Below are 23722 nucleotides of genomic sequence, written 5' to 3'. Positions count from 1 at the left end.
GACAAGATGGGTGGAACAATTAGTCATACCTTTAAAAAACATCTCATAGCTCCGTATATACTTACATAGTATGCAATACAATACATTGTCACCGTTCAGTATAATTAATAGCATGGTAAGCCATCTGTCAGCCTAAGTGCACAGAAATACGCCACCCACTATACCAATCTCACCATGTAGGTTGGGCAAAATGGGTAGCTGTAATTCAGTTTTAATCATCATAACCACTACAAGATAAATAACAGACTTAATAAAAGGAATGATGTACATTTAAAATAAAGAAGAAACCTGTTTACTGTGCAACTTTGTTTATTACATTAAAAAATAAATAACTGGATGTACATTTGAAAATTAATCAATATTTTTAAAATAAAATAAATAATATACAAACTATTGTTTAATCCACAAGTTTCGGTTTGGATTTCACAGACATAGTAAAAATCAAATTACAAAATTCTGAAATCTTTTACATTATGAACAAAATGTTTATTTATTAACATCATAAAAAAAAATCACAATTTATATATTATAAATGTATTTCTAAAACTAAACTTCAAATAAAGTGAGCTTTTTATTACAATAAAAGTCTATTTCACAAAGAAAATTATTTTATAAAAAATGAAATACAAATAAAAGAAAAAAAATATTTTTAAGTTAAGTCATATAAATATGCAATAATAAAGTATGTTGACAAATTATTTTGCTGCTAAAAAAAAATCAAAGAAAAGCTCAACTGTTTGTAACCAGTAACTAAACTAGAAAACTCAAGTCCCTGAATAAACAAGAAATAAAGAATATATAATCAGATCTCTAAAAATTAATAACGCATCCAATCACACTTTTAAAATTATGATGATTAAGTAATTAATACATATATTAAACAAATATATAAATATATATATATTAAACAAATATTAGATCATAATCTATTAGACAAATTATTTGAAAACATCTGGAAAACAGAAAAAAACCCCACAAGAATGGCAGTCTTGGTTTTGTAGAGAATAGAATAGGAGAGCACATCAATAAACAATTTGTAGAATATATCAGGGTGGTTTAGAAAGGGAAGATTCTTGTGCGGAACAATTTGTGTATAAATAATAATGCACAACCATATGTGAAAGACTATTATATGATTTCATACAAAATCTATTCTGGTAAAGAAGCTACTAAGAGCAGAAAATTGTGCACGAGTTCATTGGTCTGTACATGAATATGGAAAGGACACTTTTGGCAGATTCCTTACTTGACAAAAAAACATAATTTGCTAAAACCATAAGGAAGATAGAAAATTCAACCCTTCAACTATGGTTAATACAGAATTAAGAAAAGGTGAAATAATAGCACAAAAAATACAGAAATAAGAGTACAAGAGTAAAGTTTTTGTTAACCTTTTCAGATAATTTAGTCTTGGAACTGGTTATGTACGGCGTCAGTTTTAAAACGCTGTTACAAAATGATTTTATATAGCATCTAAGTTGGTTATTTTGTTTTATATTCACAAAGGAATCAGTTTTGTTACACAATTTTAACGACGTTTATACAATGTAAAAACATTTTACATTTATTTAGACTAGAAAGAATATGACCATCTTTTTCTCAGAAATGTAAGTACATTTTTTGTCAATCTGAATAGCCTTTTCAGTGGTGGGGATTTTTATAAAACAAAGTTTTCTGAATCTACTTTCACAGATGTTACTAATCTGTGATTTATGACAAGGGTTTTTCATCATATTTTGCCTAATTTTCAACCGATTTGCTTGAAAGCATTATTTTTTAAATCAACAAACTATGTTTCATAAACACAAAGCAAAAGAAAAAATTTCACTAATAAAAAATGCGGTAGAAATGTGCAAAAAATATTCTGCAAATAAATTATCTTAATTTTTGTACAGTTTCAATTTTTTTGTTGTTACAGGCATAAAAAATATCCAATCGTGATGTTTTTTTTTTTGTCAGAATCTGTTAAATCTCTTTAATATACTGTAATTTTTTGAAATTTTTTTCACAAGAGTGTAGCATAAGACTATGAAGGGAGGCAATCAGATACCAACATATTTTCGCAGAAGCACGCGGATCATTGTGATGGTAGAAGGTTAAATGAAAAGATAGATTGGATGTGTTGCTAATTACTACTAAGCATGTTGACATTATGACAACTGTAATGAGGAACAGTAAAGAAGTCAAAAAAAACCAGAAGCTCTTCTTTACTACAACCAAGGAGACGCATTCATTAATATCTCAGATTAAATGAGTGCATACCACTCTAGTGTCTGAAAAAAGACAAAAAGTCAAGAAATTTAGTCGTGTCTAAGCAATATTAAAAACAAAAAAGCCACCCAAGACAAGTGTAACATTTGCAATCAAAGGATGTACAAAGACTGTTTCTTTAGTAATCGTGTATCATCAATAAATGCAAATTGTGATCATAACATGATACAATTTTAATTTTATTATATTCTGATTTCTATAATATTTATGTATTTTTTTTATAATTGTTAAAAATGAATGTTTTTTATATTTGTTAATACTTATTGTTTCATGTTTCTTTTCTTCACTGGGATGAATTCTTTTCATAGCTGTTGTCTTATTAGTCTATAAGTGTATAATAATAAAATTGTATTTTATTAGTTCTTATGTATTGAAATTGTATTTTTTTTTAAATTAAAATTTTCTTTTAGTAGTATAAACTTTAATTTGAATTTATTGGGAGTTTATTTTTTTGACAGAGAGTAACAGTAGTAACAGAGATAGTAAAGGTTTTAGTTTCAAATCCTAGTAAAGGTAGTGTTACTTTTAAATGGATCTGATACTAGATTGTGGATACCGGCGTTTGTTGCTGGTTTTTTCCCTGTTTAGCCTCCAGGAATCACCATCAGGTATTACTTTAGAGGATGATATAAGAGTATAGACTTGTACAGTTTCAAGTTGACCATTTCTGAGATAAGTGGTTAATTGAAACCCAACCACCAAAGAACACCGGTATCCACGATCTAGTATTCAAATCCGTATAAAAGTAACTGCCTTTAATAGGATTTGAATGTTGGAACTCTCGACTTCAAAATCAGCTATTTGTGAAGACGCATTCACTAGACAAACTCGGTGGATTCATTGTTGGTTTGGTTTCAATTAACCACACATCTCAGGAATAGTCGACCTGAGACTGCACAAGACTACACTTCAATTACATTCATATACATATCATCCTCATACATCCTCTGAAGAAATACAGAAAAAAAAACAAGAGAGTTTCTTATGAGAGAAAAGTTACAAGAGAGAAAAATATGCTAAGTTTAATGCACTGGAACCAATCTCCACAAACAACAGAGCAGATTTCTGTAGTTAAAAGAGTGAAAATAATTGTGATGCGCTAATCCAAGTAAACAACTCAGGAACATTGTTATTCTCTGAAAATAATAGCAGGCCCAAGTAATTATTTTCCATTTGAAGATGCAAATAATTTAAATAATTTTAGTAGGCCTGACACTGACGTAGTTGTTCTGGAAGGGAATTCTTATTTGTATACATGTGTATCATCCTCTATAAACAGTGTTGTATTTGTCTTAAATAATTTTGATCTGGCCATTTTAATACAGCCGCATTGTTATCCTTAATTTGTAGTAAACTAGACACAGAAGGTAATTTAAAAATCTGGCCTTGCATTGTGACAATTGCCCGGGGCAAAACAAAAACCAACAAGTAATTTCAATGCTTTATACATTCCTACAATTATCTAATTCTATAAAACTAATTTCAATTAATTATCTGTTACCCGGACACACACACACGCCAGTATATGTAATGGACTCAGTCCATGCACATAATTAGTTAAAAAAAACAAGAAAGTGATTTGGGTACAATCTGAATGGCCGACATCAACCGGAATAAACCCTTATCTAAATAAAGTGACAACAGTGAATCACAAGGAATTCAAAGACTGGAAGTCTGTCAGAGAGATATTATTTCCTAATTCAACTAATAAATACGATGGATTAAAATTATATTTCAAAATACTACAGTTACTTTTTTTAATAATGAAAATATTTAAAAATTAAAACATCTTATAGTGACACAGCACGGTAACATTAGGTAAAGATTTGGGCACCAAGATGTTCCACTAAATCCTTACACCCAAAAGTTTATATGAAATTTACTTCCTATTCCTGTGTTAAGTGTAACAATTTGTAATTGCTTTGCAATAAAGGAATTATGCCTCAGCAGTATTACTGGGAGTATCAGATGTTACCACATAGGCAAGATGTAGCAGATACATTAGTTAATAACCATTTATTATAACTAAGCACGCTGATTAGTGTTAAGTATATATATATATATATACATATATTTTACTAACAATATATACATACAGTTAAAATGGAACGCGCTAAGTGCAACAATGATACTAATAGAATAATACCACATATTCTTTGCAGAAGTGCTCTGTAAATTTTACAAAAAAAATTCTCTCCTGAAAAATTTACTTTTTAAAGTTAGCTTTAAAGGGATGAATAAACAAATGTTACCATTTTGCAAGTGAGTACAATTCTGGTGAGTGATGTTCCTTGCATCAGTGCCAATTCACAACGCAGCCACACCTATATGCAACACTATAATCATTACTCATATGCAGTCACTGTATAATTAATTTGTCATATAGTGGTCAATGTAATGAAAAGTTTATAGTCTCCCTGTTAACCATCCCCCACTTAACTCTCTGGGTTAACCGCCAAATCCCCTAACATTACCATTTAACTGACTCTTCGAGTTAAACAACCCTCTAATTTTTTTTTAAATAATTCGTTTTTAAACTTTTTATTATATTTATAATTAAATTTATATAATTTAATATAATTAAGCCCTCTATACCTATAAAGTACCCCATCAAGCCCACATGCAAAGAAAAGATTTTTATGAAATGTAAAATACGGTACAGACTTCATATACTGCAATATGACACCACGCCTGACTTGTAAATTTCCTCAGCTAGCCTAAACATAAACAATTTAAACTGTTGTCTCTTGACATTAATTTCAACACTGATACGTTGAACTGTTTTATAACTTCCACTTTTTCTAGTAGGAAAGTTTAAAAATCCACGAGTGCTGAAAACATTAATAAAAAGACATTACTGGTGTAATATACAGCACAGAAATAGCACGGAATAGCTTTGCTATTTAAACAACGGTTTCATCATGAATTCATTCCTGAAGTAAAATGACAATTAAGATAATCAAATTTATCTGAAAACACTGTACCTACTCCTCAACAATGTTTAGTCTCATCCTTCTTCTGACGTGCTTGCAGAAGACAACATTAGAGTTCAAGTTTCTACCGCCTAATGACCAACCCTAATGTCTACCGCCTAATGTGTGCCCTTGATCCAAGGGGTTATAGAATTATAAAAGAGGCAATGCTGGAAGAAATTTTTATCTTCAATTCTAGAAAAAAGGAAGAAATAATTTTGCCTAATTTAATTTAAAAAATTTCAATTAGAGACATAATTTACAATGTAGCCGTGGGGCAGAACGAAATATCATCTGCTATAAGTGCTAGAAACATCTTCTGCAAGAATTTGTGGCATATATAGCAGTAATGATGTTGATGACATGCAAAATCCAGACCCAGAAGATATTAGAAACATGGAATTTTAAATGGTTTGAGGGAGCTAAACATGGAAACCACAGTATTTTTAGATACGAATGATGTGAATGAATGGATATGCAGTTAAGAGCTATTAGAAATGAAATTATGAATGACGATATTATTGAAGTTATAAGAAGATAAAATCAAACTAATGTGGAAAACGATGAAGAATGTGATATAGCCTAAGACGAAATAAAAATACAGTGTACAGAAGCAAAAAGATTTTTAACAATGCTTTGTGTTAGTTGAAAAATAACCTAATGACACGCATTACAATGTTCTACAAATGAAAAAATGGAGCGACTACACGTCAAAGCAAAGTGCACACAAAAATAACAAATTATTTAAAACAAAAGTAATTGATTGAATAGTTTCAATTACGATACAGTACAACCTCATTCTGTAGTCATTGTTTTTTTTAACAAAGTGTATTGTACAAAATTGAAAATTAAAGTATTATAAAAAGCAGTGTTCAAAATAAAATGCACACAGTACAGTATTACAATGAAACCAATAAAGTAAATTTCAGTACTGTACATCCTACATCGTACTTTACCTATGCAATTATTGTAGTTTTAATAGGGTTACCATACTCAAAAGTATATCTGATACAAAAAAAATGTATTCCTTCATTAAAACATTATATGCCTTCACTAAAATGTATTGTTACAGTATTAGCACAAAAGCTTAAATATTGGTTAGTACTGTACAAGAAATATTATCTACAGTATCTCTTATTTATAAAAAAAATTCTTCAGTTTAACAGATTTTTTTTGTTTAACCAATTAACCGTTGGTCCCGACTAAGTTGGTTAACAGAGGGACTACCACTGAATAACCATTGTCTTCTCAGTTCTAGTAAAACCCTTAAATCTTTTCTTATGATCACACTTTTGTTCTTGTATTCAATTTTTATGTTTCTGTTATTTAAAGTTTATATAATGATAATTTCTTTAAGTTTACTGGAACCTGAGTGTAGTGTATTTTTAATTTGTCTCTACAACTTTGAGTTTATCATTATTTTGTCACCATGTCACAGATTCAACTGATAATAGTTCACAATTACTGATATACCCCCTGAAAAAAAAAAAATTTGTAAAAAAGGCCTTACGGAAAAACCTCTCATTTTAATCGCTTGCAAAAGTGGATTAATTTTCAATGTCGTAGTGAATATTTAAATGTAATTTTAAAGCAAAACTTCGATCAAAAAACCTCTGACAAAATTTGCCAACTTAACTTTTCTCTTTTATATGAATATTAAGATGCCTCTTTAAAACGTCTCTACGATTAAATGACTTTTGACAGAAGCCACAAACATAATTTTTCTCCTTCGTATGAATATTTAAATGTGATTTTAAAGTAGCACTATGATTAAATGACTTTTGACAAAAGTTACAAATATAATCTTTCACTTTGGTATGAGTATTTAAATGAGAATTCAAGGTAGAACTATGATTAAATGACTTCTGACAAATGTTACAAACATAATTCCTTTCTTTTGTGTGTAAATTAATATGCACCTTTAAATTAGAATAATGATTAAACATTTTTTGACAGAAGTTACAAATATAATTTTTCTCCTCAGTATGAATATTTAAATGCGATTTTAAAGTAGAACTTCGATTAAAAGACTTCTGACAAAAGTTGCAAACATAATTTTTCTCTTTTGTATGAATATTAAGATGTCTCCTTAAAACATCTCTACGATTAAATGACTTTTGACAAAAGCTACAAACATAATTTTTCTCCTTCGAATGAGTATTTAAATGCGATTTTAAAGTAGCACTATGATTAAATGACTTTTGACAAAAGTTACAAATATAATCTTTCACCTTGGTATGAGTATTTCTATGAGAATACAAGGTAGACCTATGATTAAATGACTTTTGACAAACGTTACAAATATAATTTTTCGCCTTAGTATGAATATTTAAATGTAATTTTAAAGAAGCACTTCGATTAAAAGACTTCTGACAAATGTTACAGACATAACTTTTCTCTTTGGTGTGTAAATTAATATGGACTTTTAAATTAGAAAGATGATTAAAAACCTTTTGGCAGAAGTTACAAATATAATTTTTCTCTTTGTTACGTGTAATAAGGTGCGTTTTTAAATCATTATCATGAATAAGAGAGTTTTGACAAAAGTTACTATTTTTTTTAGTACTTCCCTTGATGGTTCCTTTATTGATAGCAACCTGTAAATTAAAAATACCAATAATTAAAAGATAATTATGAATTAATGTAAAATTATTTCAATTACAACATTATTAAATATGGTATATTGTAAAAAGCCACTAAATATGTACAAAAAAATGAATATAATATATTATAAAAAATATAATATAATATAATATAATAACAGAACACACTGAAATAGAAAAAATATATTAATAAAATACTAACTTCCGGTTGATTGGATAGAATTAAATACAATAACAAGACATATTTTACTTAAAAATATTATCTTTATTAAATCTCTTGGGTTAACCAAACTGTACAAAATTTTTATAAATTGAATTCACTTCGTTTCACTTAGAATTCTCTAAGCTTCCTCAGGTGACAATACACATTCATACTGAATTCTCTTGCATACTGAGAAATTAACTGATCAATCCATCCTACAAAACGATTTTTTGTTCCCATCCTTGTTATGATAGATCTGCCTACTCACCCTAGACTCATCTTATCTTTAGATAATATGTATCCCTTTAAATAACCTTATTGCTATTTCCTATGTACAGAAACCTTTACAATGCACATATTTTTCTCAAAAATTACAACATTAAACATTATTTTTCTTAAAACTAAATTTATAATATATGATGTTTTTTGTTGATTTTTTAAATTAATTAACGTATATGTTGCTGTTGTATTGTTGACAGCGTTTATATTTTTCTTGATGTATATTATTTCTAGAGTGGTCCTTTTATGTGTATTTTGTTCTTTGACCAATATTTTGGTGCTGTTGAAACAAGTGTTTATTGTATGTTTTGCAAGTACTGTCACTTACTTTTTTTTCTATATTTATGGGCTTCTACTCTTTTAAATCAATATTCTGTTTATGTGCGCATAATAGAATGTCATCTACATATCTTTTATCTTGGAATTTAATTTTTCTATTACTTTATTTCCTAAATATGCCATAGTTAGGTTTGCTACGCAGGCTAAGATTGGTGACACTGTTGCTAAACCGTAACAATGTTCATACAATTTATTTATTAAATTTAAAATACTTATTATCTATGCACATATTTATTATACATTCTATAAATTATGTTTGTTTAATTTTAATTATTTTTTTTATTTATTTCAATTTCATTCCATTTGCTTTCTATTGTTTCAATCACTAAATTCTTTGGAGTGCTGGTATATAATGAAATTACATCCAATGAAATTAATTTGTGGTTCATGGCTATTAGTTACATGTTATTTCATGTGAAATACCCATGAATCTTTGATGTTGTATTTATTTTTTCCAATTATTTGCTGTAAAATTTTAACCAAAAATTTGGATAACTTTTGTCAGACTTTGTATGCAGTTTACTAGATCTTATAGGATAATTTTTATTCGACCGTAAATTCTGGGGGTTATGGCATTATTAATACTTATTTTCAATTTTTTCTTTTGTTATATGCCCATGTGCAGACAACTTTTTGGCTATTTTATTATTTTTTAGCTGTAATTTATTGGTCAGATGCCTTTTTATTTCTACATATGTGGTTTTATTTAACATATTTTCCATTTTTGTTGAATAATCTTTATTGTCGAGATAAATGTTTTATTACTTTTATCAGTATTAAGTATTATGATTTTATCTTTATGATCACACTGCATGAATTTTTTTGATGCGTCTATGACCATTTATATTATTTTCTATTATCATATACTCTCATTTTGATTCTGTTATTATACGCCTTAGTATTATATTTATATATCTGTTATTTCCTTGCATGTACGGTATCTTTTGCAATAAGGGTGGGGACAAAATACTGTTATATAGGATGAGTAGATCAGTTAATTTCTCAGTAAGCAAGAGAATCCTGTATGATGTGTGTATGAATGTGTATTATCACCTGAGGAAGTTTAGGGAATAAAGTTGAAACGTAGTGAATTTAATTTATAAGTGTATAGCTGACCTATTAAAATTATCTTTATTAATCTCTTTGAAGTAAAATATCTCTTATTATATATACATACACAGTTATGAGATTAACAAGAGACAAATCATATTTGTTAAAAAAATATCCAATAACTAATACTTACATTATCCAGATAAAATCCCATTTCTTCTGTGCTCACCGTGTGTAAATACTTATCATTTATTTGAAGTTCATTAGTTTCCACATTAAGATTAAGCTTTGATGAACCTTTATCATTCAATGAAATCTCAGATTCCTTATAAAAAAAAAAAGTAAAAGCCTTACAAAATGTGAAACTATATTAATATGCAATAAATAATTTGTTTTATTCTTATTGAAACTTAATAATACCATCACATAAATCACATCATAAATTAATAGAAAAACAAATTATAAGAAAAAAATAGATGTAATTAAAATCTATATTAATTGTTTATATGAAACACATATGTAAACATAAAAAAATCACAAAAAGGTAAATTCACAATTCAGAGGGTCCATTGAAAATTACTTTGAGTACACATTTATGTGCATGCTGATCAAAATGCAGAAAAACGTATTTATTTTTTTTTTTTGTAATTAGTATTATTTAAAAATTCATCGGCAGAGGAATGTTGTTTCCATAAAAGAAAATTTTTTAAATTTTATTTTGATAGGTGGGAAGATTTTTCAAACGGGTCACCAATTCAGAAGAACAATATGGTGGTGTCTTGCAAGATGTACTATTGTGTTGTGTTATACAAAAAACAATACTGTTGTCTGGTGTAGATGGATATAATTTTTTAAGAAGTAATAATTTTTTTTAACTAAGATGGCACATTCATAAATACAAACTAAAGGATAGAGTAAGATATTTAATTTTCTAAATATAGGTCTACACGATTCATACTTACAAGCACCAGATAATGATCTGACTTTTTGAGGGAGTGCCAAGATTTGATACTACACTTTATACAGGAAAATATTGACAAAAGAAAAGGCTTTAGTGGAAAAAAGTGCATAATTATATGATTTCCTGCTAAAATAAGTTTAGGGATTAAAAACAGTATTATAAAAGATACAATTAAATATCTCTGTCTCTGAAAAATGACAAAGATCAAAGAATTAAGACAAAAATAAGCCAACAAAAAAAGAAAATTGTTTTAATTTTTTACTTCCTTATACAAAGTAAAGGAAATATTGTGATTGCGAAAAATCTCCATTTTCAGATTGCAGTAGAAATATCCATTTTGACTAGTTTTAACGTAATATCTGTACATACATATATATTTAACATACATAACTCAAAAACGATTAACCATAGGATGTTGAAATTTTGGATTTAGGGCTGTTGTAACAACTAATTGTGCACTTCCCCTTTTCATTGCTATTGACAAGTGTCAAATAAATCTATGAAATTTGGATTTTGGAGTTTTTCTTAACTGCAGTAATAAGCCCTCATTGAGAGCTTTTCAAAGATATAAGTGGTACTTATTTTCATTAGGTAGAGTTATAGCCAAAAAAAATTTAATTAATGAGATATTTGTATCTTACAGGAAGGCACATCAGGTCAAATCTTACTATTAATTGTAAAAAACATTGTAAAAAACTTTTACGATGAATAATTCAATAAAAAAAATAAAATGTGTAAATGTAATTTAATAGGCATACAAGGGAGTCCACATCAAATTTTTTTTATATAAATTTACTTGCGATCTGTTCAACTAGTGAACAATAAAGCAACCTCACCATGGTCCAATGAGATGAAGATGATATGTATGTCATATAAACAATGTGTAGTCTTGTACACTCAGGCTGACAATTCCAGAGATGTACGGTTAATTAAACCCCAACCACCAAATTACATCTGTATCCAATGTTTACTTTTTAAACCCATATAAAAGTAACTAACTTTTACAAGGATTTAAACCTGAGAAACTTCAACTTTGGAATCAGCTGTTAAACAACTGATTTGTGACGAGTTAACTGCTAGACCAGTCGGTGAGCTAAATATAAATACGACTTAAATGAACTGTATGTAATCCAAAATTTACATATTGGGCAAAAATAATGAAATGATACAGCGGTACGCCAATTTTCCAGATGACTTAACTAACTGGACTACTTAAATCTAGACTAGGCAATTTAAAAAAAAAACTAATACATTTGAAAAATTTAAACACTATTCAAATAAATTTTGCTTCAACAAGAATTTTTTATCGATCTTTAATTTTACAGGATTTCTTAACTGATTTTTTTGCAATTGATTTGGCAAAAACATATATATGTATATATACAGGCCTGTTAAACTAATTATAACACACGCAAATTTCTACACATAGTACTTAACCACTTTTTTTTCTTACATTGTACATATATTCTGATTTTTTTTAACTTTACTGAAATACTTAATTTTTTTTTTTACTTACTGCATTACCCATTAAACAATGGAATATGTCCACTATATATAACAAACTTTTTTAAAAAGTCTTTTCCAATTATCCAGCTTTGGGTTTTCAAAGGTGCATCTGGATAATTGGTGTTCCACTGTATGCATAATCAAAGCACTTACCTCTTCATTTTCAACTTTTAAATTTTCTGATTTAACTAAGTTGGTCTCTTCAAGCGCTAAAGGATCTTTTGGAATCTCATCATTAATATCCAGTGGTTCCTCTTTCAGATGTACTACATCTACTTGCTGTAATAAAAAAACAAAAAAATGAATGCTACAAAATAAATATGTTTATGTATTTTTTTGTATAATTTATAAAATTAAAATAGTTTGTATCTCTAATTCACCACTTACCACACACATAAATAGTGCAGCCAAAGTTAAATTATTATTACTAGGTGGCTTTAATGTGCCAGGTTTTACATGGGAAAACCTAACAATTTTTCTTTTGTTAAATGTTATCATCCAAATTTAAATGTTAAAAATGCTGCTACTCACAGATTACTCTACAAATTGTAATCTTTTACAGTCAAATAATTTGTTAAACTGTTGTGGTAATTCTCCCGATATAGTTTTTTTTTCTAATCTTACTGAGATTAGTGTTTAATCATGATAAATATCATTTACCTTTAGAAATAACATTACCTAAATTTTGAATTATAAACTTACTTCTAATAAATACAAATAACAATAAAAATTATATAAAAAATAAATATTTTTATATTTATAAAAATAAATTTTTTTTTAAGATTCGATCAACATTTACTTAATAAATAATATTAATGTAAATAATATTTATTTTCTATTCAGCTATATAAGCTTGAGACTTCAGCATGGAACATGGAAATGGAATTTTGTAGCGTATGAAAAATACCATGCCAACTGGGTTTTCATATTGATCGTGACATAGAAATTTTTACTGCGGAATTGCAACTATGTATTACAGTGGTCGCCATAAAAGATGGAGCTTGTGTTTAACTACTGTATCTCTACTTTTATATATCCAGTACTAAATTACTGACTCCTGTCTGGCAACTTTTTACTGGCTTGCAATTAAAAATTACTAGAAATAACACATAGAATGAATCTTTCTTTAATATGCTGCCAATAAAATCTGCGATTTTATGCACTTTACTCGCATTTCGAATTTGTTAAAAATACCAAGAATTGAATCATCTCTGAGTAAAAATTTTGAGTAGTAATTTTGCTTAACCTAATTTTTTGCAACTTTCTGACTTTAGCATTCAAACTAGATTGCTTAGGCATAATTTTAAATATTTTTATGTTTCAATCGATTCTCATAGGAAATCACCTATTACAAGGCTATCTTTACTATGTAAAATATACTTAAGCTGACTAGACATTTATAATACTAGATAGAGTACTGTTAATACCTTATCAAGACCTACTTCAACTTATGAATGATAACTTTGTTTCGTTTTTTTTTTTTTTTTTAAATTTTATCTCAGTAGATGCCAAAATCAGGCACTATGTACAGTATTCAAAACAGAGGATCTGTTTACATCAGATGCATCTTCAGTTTGAAATCAGATAAAATAAATACAATAGAAAAAGAGGAGGAAAAACTTGAGAAGAATCCTAGGATCAATTAGAATACAAGAAAATTGATGCAAATTAAGCAGTAGTAAAGATATTTACAAATGCAATGAAACCGAGAAAATGTCAGATTCCATCAGAAAAAGAAAAGCCAAATGTTTTTTCAGGCTTACTAAACAGATCTTACACCACTTTTACAGCAAAAAAATAATGTAAAACAATTTCAGTGATTCTAAATGAAATAAAATGAACCTAAAGGAGTTCATACAATATAGACAATGTTTAAAAACAGGTAAAGATTTCAAGAATTTCAAAAAGAAGGGGAAAAGAAACAACATTTGTTGAGAAGAGAGTAGGTAAAAATAAAACAAAGGAATGAACTGTTGGAAAATCAGAAACGAAAACAGACAGAAGAAAGAGAAATGAATGCAAAATATTGCTCCTCAGTCGGGCAAACATAAAAAAAACAAACAGCTTACATGTTCAGATGAAATATCAGTTTCAGTCGTGTGATGTGGTAAAAAAATGCTCATCATTTCCGCTACATTCTCCTGTTCAGTCTCTAATTTAATATTTTCATTAAGAGGCAGGGCTTCATTACTAAAAGCACTGTTTACAGGCCCATTCATTATCTGTAAAAAAAACCCAATAAAATCAGAAAGATTAAAATAAATCTCCATAATAAAAAAATATATTCAAGGTCTGTAAATAATGAGACTAGTTTTTTTGGTAGCCAAACTGGCAACACTGCAAAGTTACTAGTAAACATATTGTTATATGAATGGCTGATCTATATTAAGTATTAATATTTTTAGCCTATTGTTGCCACGTGAGACATATAACAAACTTTTCATGAAACTAGTTTTTGTTGTGCATTACAAAAATGAGCAATACTAATTATGAGCAACACTGTGCAATCTATTTTTATGTTTAACTCTTTGAGAATGCCACTGAATTTTTTTCAAAATTTAAAAGGGCATATGGAGATTTACGCACTGTCACAAGCCCAAGTTATTTGGTGGTTTAAAGCATTTCCATGTGGCGAGAAATCAGTTGTGGACGATCCACGCTCTGGAATACTGTTAATATCAAAAGTGATGATAGTAATAACATTGTCCATAAGGAGTTTTTGCCTACAGAACAGACTATAAATCATAATATAGTTACAGAGAAATTCTCGTAATACTGCGGAAAAGAGCTGCCCCCGTGGGACCAGCCATCAAAGAATATTAGATGCTGCATCATGAAAATGCACCTTGTCAAACTGGACTCTCAATAAATGAGTAGTTTTTGACAGAGAAAAATATTCCTATAGTTTTTCAACCATCTTATTCATCAGATTTGAGTCCTGCGACTTTTTCCTATTCCCGACAAACACCTCAAAGGACACCATTCTGAAACAGTAGAAAACAAAAAAATTTAACCGACCATCTGAAGGATATTCCGGTTTCTAAGCTCCAATTCTGCTATGAATAGTGGGAAAACCATTTGAAGCGTTGCATGGCTTCCCAAGGAAACTATTTCAAAGGTGATAAGAGTTCATGTATAATTGTGAATTGTAAATAAAGCATTTTTCTGAATCAGTCTCATTACTTTATTTACAGACCTCGTATACAAAAAACCACTGTTCATATACCTCTCCTGTAATTCCTTAATTACTGTTATTAGTTTATGTTTTATGGTGGCTTGAATGATGTTATATTTGATACTGATGTAAGCTTTCTTAATGAAAAAGGACAGAACAGGTAAACTGTATTAACACACTAATTGCCATGTGCGCTGTATGTAGCTCACATTAAACTGTCTGTCAACCACACATGTGATTCGCATGCATATCCTTACAAGAAGACATTGTAAAACCCATACGACTCGCAACAGAATTCTTTTTGTATTTTAAAAGGGTTACTAAGGTTACAATAGTTGTGATCGGACATGTTGAATCACTCTTTATGTTGGGTAAAATTAACAAAAATAAAAGAACACACAGCTCGTATTTGCCAAAAGAAATTGGACTTTAATTAGAAAGAAAACAAGTGAACTTATGTTAAATCATAACCTTAAATTAAATGAAATTATGAAATAAACATAACTTAATTCTATATAAGAAATATCCGCTGAAATCAGCATATCAGTAATAATAATATTAAATGAGAAGATACATGAATATACATTTTTCAAATACACATTTTGAAAATCTACAATTTAACAAAGCCTGAAAACAAGAGAACATAAACCACGTTATTTACAATTATATACTTAGAAAAACAAAACATCAATAAACATAGTATGACTGGAAAACTATTGCATTACTGACATATGCTGTAATATTGAAAGATTAGCAATGAACAAATGTCTTTAAGTTAGAAAAATAAATTACAGTAAATCTTAGCATTGGCACTGGCCTTTCCTAATTTATGAACAACAAACTTATCATTAAATAATTAAAAACTAGCAATTCTAGTTTATTGTAGAAAAAGAAGCCACGATAATCTTCCAGTATATAAAAAAAAAAAATTAATTACAATAATCAAATTGAAATAAGTGAACATAAATAGATCTTTCATTTTAGAAAATAAGTTTTCTTGAAAATATTAAGTTACAAAGAAGTCCAAAAACGTAACTTCACATCAGGAGTTATTTTCTTTAGATTAATATAAGAAGCAGTTATATGAATATAGTTCATGAGTAGATAATGAATTAATCTCGGCGATTAACAAGTTAAATTAGATTAAATGATAAGAGTTAATTGCAATAAACATTTCAAGTAAAGGTAATTTACTCTGAGTAACTGACAATTGAACACAAACTTTTGATGAACAACACGAAATATAATAATAGTTATCAATAATATATGAAATATATTGCACCTAAGTTTTATAATTCTGAAGTAGTGTTTAAATTAAAAGTAGATTTGATAATAACGATAGTTTGCATTTAATAACCCATAAAATGGGCTACACATGAACAATAACATAAACGTTTAATATGAATAATAATAATAATTTGCACTTGCCTGTATCACACACAAATATTAGCAAGAGATGAACTCGTGAAAGCAAGTACATATGAATACATACAGTAATCTATGCGTAGTCTGTCTGCAATGGTGTATCAGGAATACAGGGGCGAAATGTGGTTGAGGTTGAGCAGGACGTGGCGTCTCAGATTTGTAGCAATGAGTTTGGAGAAATAATGCATCGATGAAATTGTGGTAATCAGATGGAGAAGATACTTGAAAATTAACTTGTCGAAGAAACAAGGCTAGACGAAACACAGGAATCTGCGAAATTCACAAAAGGCTGACGAGAAGAGCAAGAGAGAATGGCCACGACGTTTATGTGTATGGATACGATGAAAGTATTATCACAAAGTTTGAAAGAGAAAAGTCACAGTCGACATGTACATGGTGAATGTCTGATCTACTCTGCCGAAAAATGGCGTGAATGAAAAGAGGCGGAAACCAAACCTAGGCAGTAGACAGGAGAGAGTGTGTGTAAAAAAACAAGAGATGTGTGCATGTATTAGAGTATGGGAACGAAAGGAAAAAAAGGGTGTGTGAAGGCAACAATAAATAATACAAGAAAAGAGCACGCGGTCACTATTAAGATGACAGAATTGCCCGTCTGGCTGACGCCAGGTCTCAAACAAATACGACAAGCCCAATACGGAACATAGTAATAAATTTACCAAGCCTGTAACAAACAAGAGCCAACCCTAGCTTTGAATTCATAGGAAATAACGCAACTTTACGCAATGGCGTAAACACTTTAGTTTTTATGTGCAGTGTGGGTTTTTTTGTGATTTTTGTACTTTTTTGTATGTTATTGTCAATTGCTAAGTGTTGTAATTGTTTCTATGAAAAGATTATTTGAATCTGTGAGAGTTCGTAGGAGTTATAGGACTGAATTAAATTTTAGAAATCCTAATGTTTACAAACTGTAAACTGATCACAGCTGATTTTTTAAATTTCAAACAACATTTCTTTACCAAAGATTATTTGTTTGAAAATAAAGATTTGCCATAATTTTTTAATCATAATTATGATGTTCATCATAATTTCTACATTGAATACATTTATCTATCTTTCCTTAGGGTAAAAGAGGCAATGGCAAAACGCCTGTAAAATCTACCAGAAAAAATACAGTGGCAAAACATCAAAATGTTCTCGCAATCATGGAGAACGTTCACCAATGGGATTGCCAAGGGTTAAACATGACTGAATGGCTAAACAATAACAATAATAATTTTAAAAGTTAATGAACAAGGGGAAGAAGAATAGACAAGGAGTATTAACATTTATGCAAAACTTTCATTTGTTTTATAAATCTGTTTCATATATTATTTATAATTCTAATTTTTGGGAGATACTATTAAATAGAATTGATAGTTTATGATATTACATGAGCACATGTATTTAGTTAGTAGTGAACATATAATATATTTTTGTTCAGTCTGTGTTTTTTGATCCTTTTAGACTGTCAAAATAAATAGTTTTTTCTAACTAATCTTAGTTTATTTTAGCGAGTTTTACCGAACATAGTACCAGAGAGAGTAGTTTTCAGTTATTAAAAATGTTAGATGGAAAATGAACAAGTAGTTTTTCCTTTATGTTGCTGGGAACAGCTTGAGGTTATCAAAGCGATGCGGTGTTTTGTATTTTTTTCTATTTCTAGTTGATGATCTATGGACTATTTCTTCAATGATTTCTGAAGAAAACAAATTGAAAAAGTTATAGGCATATTATCGTGAATAATTGTTCAGAGGGTTTTTCAAGTTCTTAATGTAAATTTTGTAAAGCCTGAGAGGAAATATTGATAATCAGAAGAATCTGGTAATGTATGCAGGGCTTTCACAAATATTGCCTCAAGAATATGACCACATTTACATCACAAGGCAAGACTTGTCAACAGAAGACAATACACTGTTTAAAATGCAGGAACGACCTTTAAACTATGAAATGAGCTTAAAGGACATGGAAACGTCATAAATTCAAGGTCGAGTCTCAACTAAAGAAGCACGCTTCTACATATAATTCTAAAAAGGGGAGTCATGCTACTGCAAATCACAATTACAAGAAATGTTATTCTTGTGGAAAATTAGACCATCTCTCTAAAACCTGTTGAGCGGGACTTATTTGTGGTAAATGCAAGTTAAAAGCGCCATAAATCAAATGAATGTCAATCTAGTGAAAAACTAAGTGCTATAGTTAAATCAGGGTTGGAAAAATTAATGTAAGTGTTAAGTACATTCAAGAAATAAGTAACAAACCCATCAGGTTTGTCTAGTGGTGAACACATTCCCAAATCACTGATTTGGAAATCGAGAGTACCAGTGTTCAAGTCCTAGTAAAGCAGTTACTTTTATACGGATTTGAATACTAGATCGTGGATACCGGTGTTCTGTGGCGGTCGGGTTTCAATTAACCATGCATCTTAGGAATGGTTGAACTGAGACTGTACAAAACTACACTTCATTTACACTCATACTTATCCTCATTCATCCTCTGAAGTAATACTTGGAACAGTAAATCCCAGAGGCTAAACAGGGAAAAATAAATATCAAGCAATCTGGCATCTTATCCTCCACAACAATCTGGAGTATCAGAGTGAGAAAACAGGATAATTTGTCAGATGACAAGATCCTGGTTGCATTCTGCATCCCACTTAACCAAATCATTCAGGAGTGAAAATGTCCTTTTTGCTACATATACATTAGATAGAACAGTACCAAAGAAAGTGAAAAGAACGACCTCTGCTGAGTTGTTTTTGAAAAGGGAAGTAAATGTAAATCATGTGACAATTTTTGGAACTACTGTTTTGCTTGGATTCCAGACCGGAAAAAAAGAAAATCTGATACAAAATTATTATAAAGTACATGGTTGAATATGCACACTGCGGTTGTAGAATTTACTTTCAAGACGTATAAGGTTGTCTGCAGGGATGTTAAGGTCAAGAATCTAAACCTTATAATCTTTCTTGCATACCGAGTAAAGACCTTACAGAAAAACCTAAGGAGCTAAAAGATGAGTTGATTCCAGAAGAAAAATCGATAGACGAAAATTTGATTCCTAATTTATAAGCAATAGATAACAATGAGGGCAGTATCATTTAATTAACTAGGGACAAATAAAGAAACTTTCCAGGTATAAAAAGGAGGAATATTTTTTCTTTACCATCTAACACTTTAAAATTATCATGAGATTATGCAGTAATAGAGCATCTAAATAGATGAAATAAATTCTCTTAATCAGAATCAAACATGGCAACTAGAGAAGAAGCCTCCAATTGTGGATAGGTGGATAACCAGTGAGTGTATGCTGTCAAGACTGATTCAAATGACATCATTAAGTAAAGCAAGACTTTTTGCTAAGGGCTATAGTCATCATCTTGGGATTACTTTGACACTGTCAGCCCTTCCATTTCAGACACTTCACTTTAATTTCCATTTCAGACACGGTCAGGCACTTTTAGGTCAGTCATGACGTGAAGAATTGCTTTCCTCAATCGATGACTAAACAATGTGTCATGCGATAACCTCAAGGATGAGATAGAAAGAAAAAAAGTAAATCATTAAAAGGTTGTATTAAACAAGCTTCAAAGTGTTGGTATAAATGTCTAACACATTTCTTATAGTAGTGCGGTTTAGAAGAAGCCACGGCAGATCCTTGCAAGTACCACAGTAAAGAAATTGTGGTGGATTTTCATGTTGATGACAGTCTTATAGGTCTTTCTTGAAAGATGAGCCAAATCACAAAGTTAAATTTTCAATTTGAATTAAAATCACATGAAATGGAAAATTGTTTTGGGAAAAAGGTTATTGTACCCGACAAATTGATTGATTGAAGTGGACCAGTCAGTACAGGCAAAGATAGTTTACAAAAATAAATATTGTTTAATTGTTTACAATTTTAACAATGTTTAATTGTAAACAATTATTATTTAACTGTAAGTTAACAATTAAGATTTAACTGTAAATCTTTAATTTTACCAGTTGATCTTGGTTGGGAACCTGGAAACTTTCTAATCTCCAGTGGTGAATATTACAGGAAAATAGATGAAGGCTTAAATTATTTAGCTAGAGCACAGAGTGAACCAAAAACGCCTGTTTTAATTAGGTAAAAAAAATTTTCTGTTGCTCATTACCTATTCCTGAAGATGTTATTGGATATAGTAAAACAACCACTAGAAAAATTGAAGCACACAATGATGCTGATTATGTTGGCGACATGTTTATAATTTCCAAGATAAGCTACTGGAACTATCCTTAAATACTGTGGTAGACCAGTTGTGTGGAAAAGTACATTGCAGAAATGTGCATCATTTCTCTTCTATGGAAGAGAATGATGGCTCGACATCTAGTTAAAGGAAGTTTGTACACTTGTCAATTCAAAGCCAACTCTCTTCATAGATAATCAGTGTCATTAAACTTGTGATGTTTCACAATAAATTAAAGCCTATCTACACTAGATGCCATTATGCGAGGAAGATTGTGAAACACGGAAGCATTCCATCTGAAAAACAGACAGCAGATATATTTAAGTTGATAGCCTAATCAACTTCAATGAAGACACTCATGGGTATGAAAATTCAATGTGCATTATAGACTTCTAAGAGCTTGAATAAGATTAAAAGTATTAATAGGTTTGTACAATGTTCATGATGTACTCATTTCATATATTATTTATAATTCTTATTTGAGATTCTACTTAATTTCAGGGGCTTTCAATAGAATCAATAGTTTTAGAAATTATTAAGTAGTTATATGTAATTAGTTAGTTGTGAAAATGGTCTTTTTCTTTGTTCAGCGTCACAATAGTTATTTGTAAACGATCTGTTTTACAGAGTTCTACCAGACACTAACAAAAAAAGACATTTACTATGCAGTTACTCTAGTAGTTATCATGAAACAGGTACGTTTTCCATTAATTATATCACAAATAAAAGTTGCAACACTATTACAAAACTGTCAATGATCAAGCTTTTTTTGTATCGGAAATTGCAGATAAGATAATCCGTATTATAATTTCCAATACTGTACGAAAAAAATTACTAATTACAAACGACTAATAGTAACAAAAATAATGTTTCCATAACATGATGAAATTTTTTAATAACACGTAGCTAAAATAAATGATTTTACAACGAACTCAAATGAATTTATATCACAGGTTAACGCCTACACTGCCTATTCATCAAACTAAAAAAAAATCACACTTAAATTCGATTAATTTATATTAGAATAGTAAAAATTTACTTACTTAGTCAAATAAACAAACGAGAAACCCAACAAATAAATAATACTTAAATTAGAATATAAATCTATCCTAAATAATTCTTTCACAGAAATGGCAGCTGTTCAATTGATAATCAATGATGCCAATTTAGACAAATGTATACTTCTGTACATATGATATCTTGCTTTGTTGAAAAAAAAAATATATATATATATATATATGTATGTTTTTATAAATACTAAATCGTAATTTTTAAATGTTTCCATCTTTTATTTTGTAATTTTAAATTTATTTTGTAAAAAAATAGAATTTTTTTACTTTTTCTAAACACATGAGAAGGAAATAAAGTCTATTATAACAAACATTAGTACTCAAAACCGTACAGTTAAGTCTAGCAGATATTTTCCATTCAAAAATTTACGTAATATAAATAAACTGCTTTTAACAAAATGATACCGATATCAAAAAAGGTTAAGACACTGCATTTCTATCATCAAAAACTGTCATTAATTTAGAATATGGTTTTAAAAAAAATACATGTTAAATATATGTAATAGAGAATAGATATACAATAATAGATAATAAACAATGTTTAAGCATTCCATATAAAAAACATAAAATAGAAAAATTTGTTACAAAACTTCTACCGGCCCGATTTCATTTATATCTAACAGAAATCACATTTACAGAAACAATACAATTATTATGATTATTCGTTCTTTAATAAATGAAATCGGGCCAGTAAGTTTTCTAACAGATTTTTCTATCTTTTACTTATTATATGAAATGCTTAAACATTATTTATTATCTATTATTGTATATTACCTCCTCTATGAATCATGAGACCTTGCCGTTGGTGAGGGGGCTTGAGTGCTCAGGGATACAGAGTAGCTGGACCGAAGGTGCAACCATATCGGAGAGGTATCTGTTTGAGAGCCAGAGTAAGGAATGATTCCTGAAAGAGGGCAGCAGCTCTTTCAGTAGTTGTTAGGGGCGTGAGTCAGGACGACTTAAACGGCCGTATCAACATCACTCAGTCCTCTGAGTACTGCGCAGCTGAAAGCAATGGAAAACTACAGCTGCTTTTTTTTTCCAAGAAAATGTGGCTCTGCATTTTCACATAACAATAATGGAGGCGCCTTCTTTGGTAAAATATTCCGGAGGTAAAATAGTCCCCCGTTCGGATCTCCGGGTGGGGACTACTAAGGAAGGGGTCACCAGAAAATTAAAAAATAACATTCTACGAGTCGGAGCGTGGAATGTTAGAAGCTTAAAAAAGGTTGGTAGGCTAGAAAATTTAAAAAGGGAAATGGATAGGGTGAATGTGGATATAGTAGGAATTAGTGAGGTTCGGTGGGAAGAGGAAGGCGACTTTTGGTCAGGTGATTTTAGAGTAATTAACTCAGCGTCAAATAATGGGCAGGCAGGAGTAGGTTTCGTGATGAACAAGAAGATAGGGAGGAGAGTGGAGTATTTCAAAACGCATAGCGATAGAATCATTGTAATAAGGATAAAATCAAAACCTAAACCGACAACGATTGTTAACGTTTATATGCCTACAAGCGCCCATGATGATGATGAGGTAGAGTGTGTATACGAAGAGATTGATGAAGCAATTAAACACGTAAAAGGAGATGAAAATTTAATAATAGTTGGAGATTGGAATGCAAGCATTGGAAAAGGCAAGGAAGGAAATATAGTGGGTGAATACGGGCT

The 23722-nt window shown here is 29.6% G+C and overlaps 1 protein-coding gene across 1 annotated transcript; it reads right to left on the bottom strand.

Annotated features, from left to right (window-relative positions):
• Nucleotides 1–306: 306 nt before the first annotated feature.
• LOC142333796 (uncharacterized) lies at nt 307–22142 on the bottom strand. Its single transcript, XM_075381317.1, has 5 exons — nt 22031–22142; nt 14253–14405; nt 12337–12462; nt 9910–10041; nt 307–7840 (listed from the first exon to the last, which is right to left on the bottom strand). Exons 2-5 carry the CDS (start codon nt 14400–14402, stop codon nt 6875–6877), a joined length of 1374 nt encoding a protein of 457 aa, XP_075237432.1. The 5' UTR covers nt 14403–14405; nt 22031–22142; the 3' UTR covers nt 307–6874.
• Between the last annotated feature and the right edge of the window lie 1580 nt (nt 22143–23722).

Source organism: Lycorma delicatula, chromosome 13, assembly GCF_047948215.1.
Source record: "Lycorma delicatula isolate Av1 chromosome 13, ASM4794821v1, whole genome shotgun sequence".
In the NCBI taxonomy this organism is placed as follows: Eukaryota; Metazoa; Arthropoda; class Insecta; order Hemiptera; family Fulgoridae; genus Lycorma; species Lycorma delicatula.
Note: the sequence above shows the minus strand (reverse complement) of the source record. Positions and strands in the feature narration are given on the sequence as shown.

Excerpts from the sequence above, each read along its gene's own strand:
- LOC142333796 (XM_075381317.1), bottom strand. The coding sequence starts at position 14,402 with ATGAATGGGCCTGTAAACAGTGCTTTTAGTAATGAAGCCCTGCCTCTT. Across the intron at positions 12,463-14,252 it reads CTGATATTTCATCTGAACAT|CAAGTAGATGTAGTACATCT; the intron begins GTAAGCTGTTTG and ends TTTTTATTACAG. Across the intron at positions 7,841-9,909 it reads TGGGATTTTATCTGGATAAT|GTTGCTATCAATAAAGGAAC; the intron begins GTAAGTATTAGT and ends TTTAATTTACAG.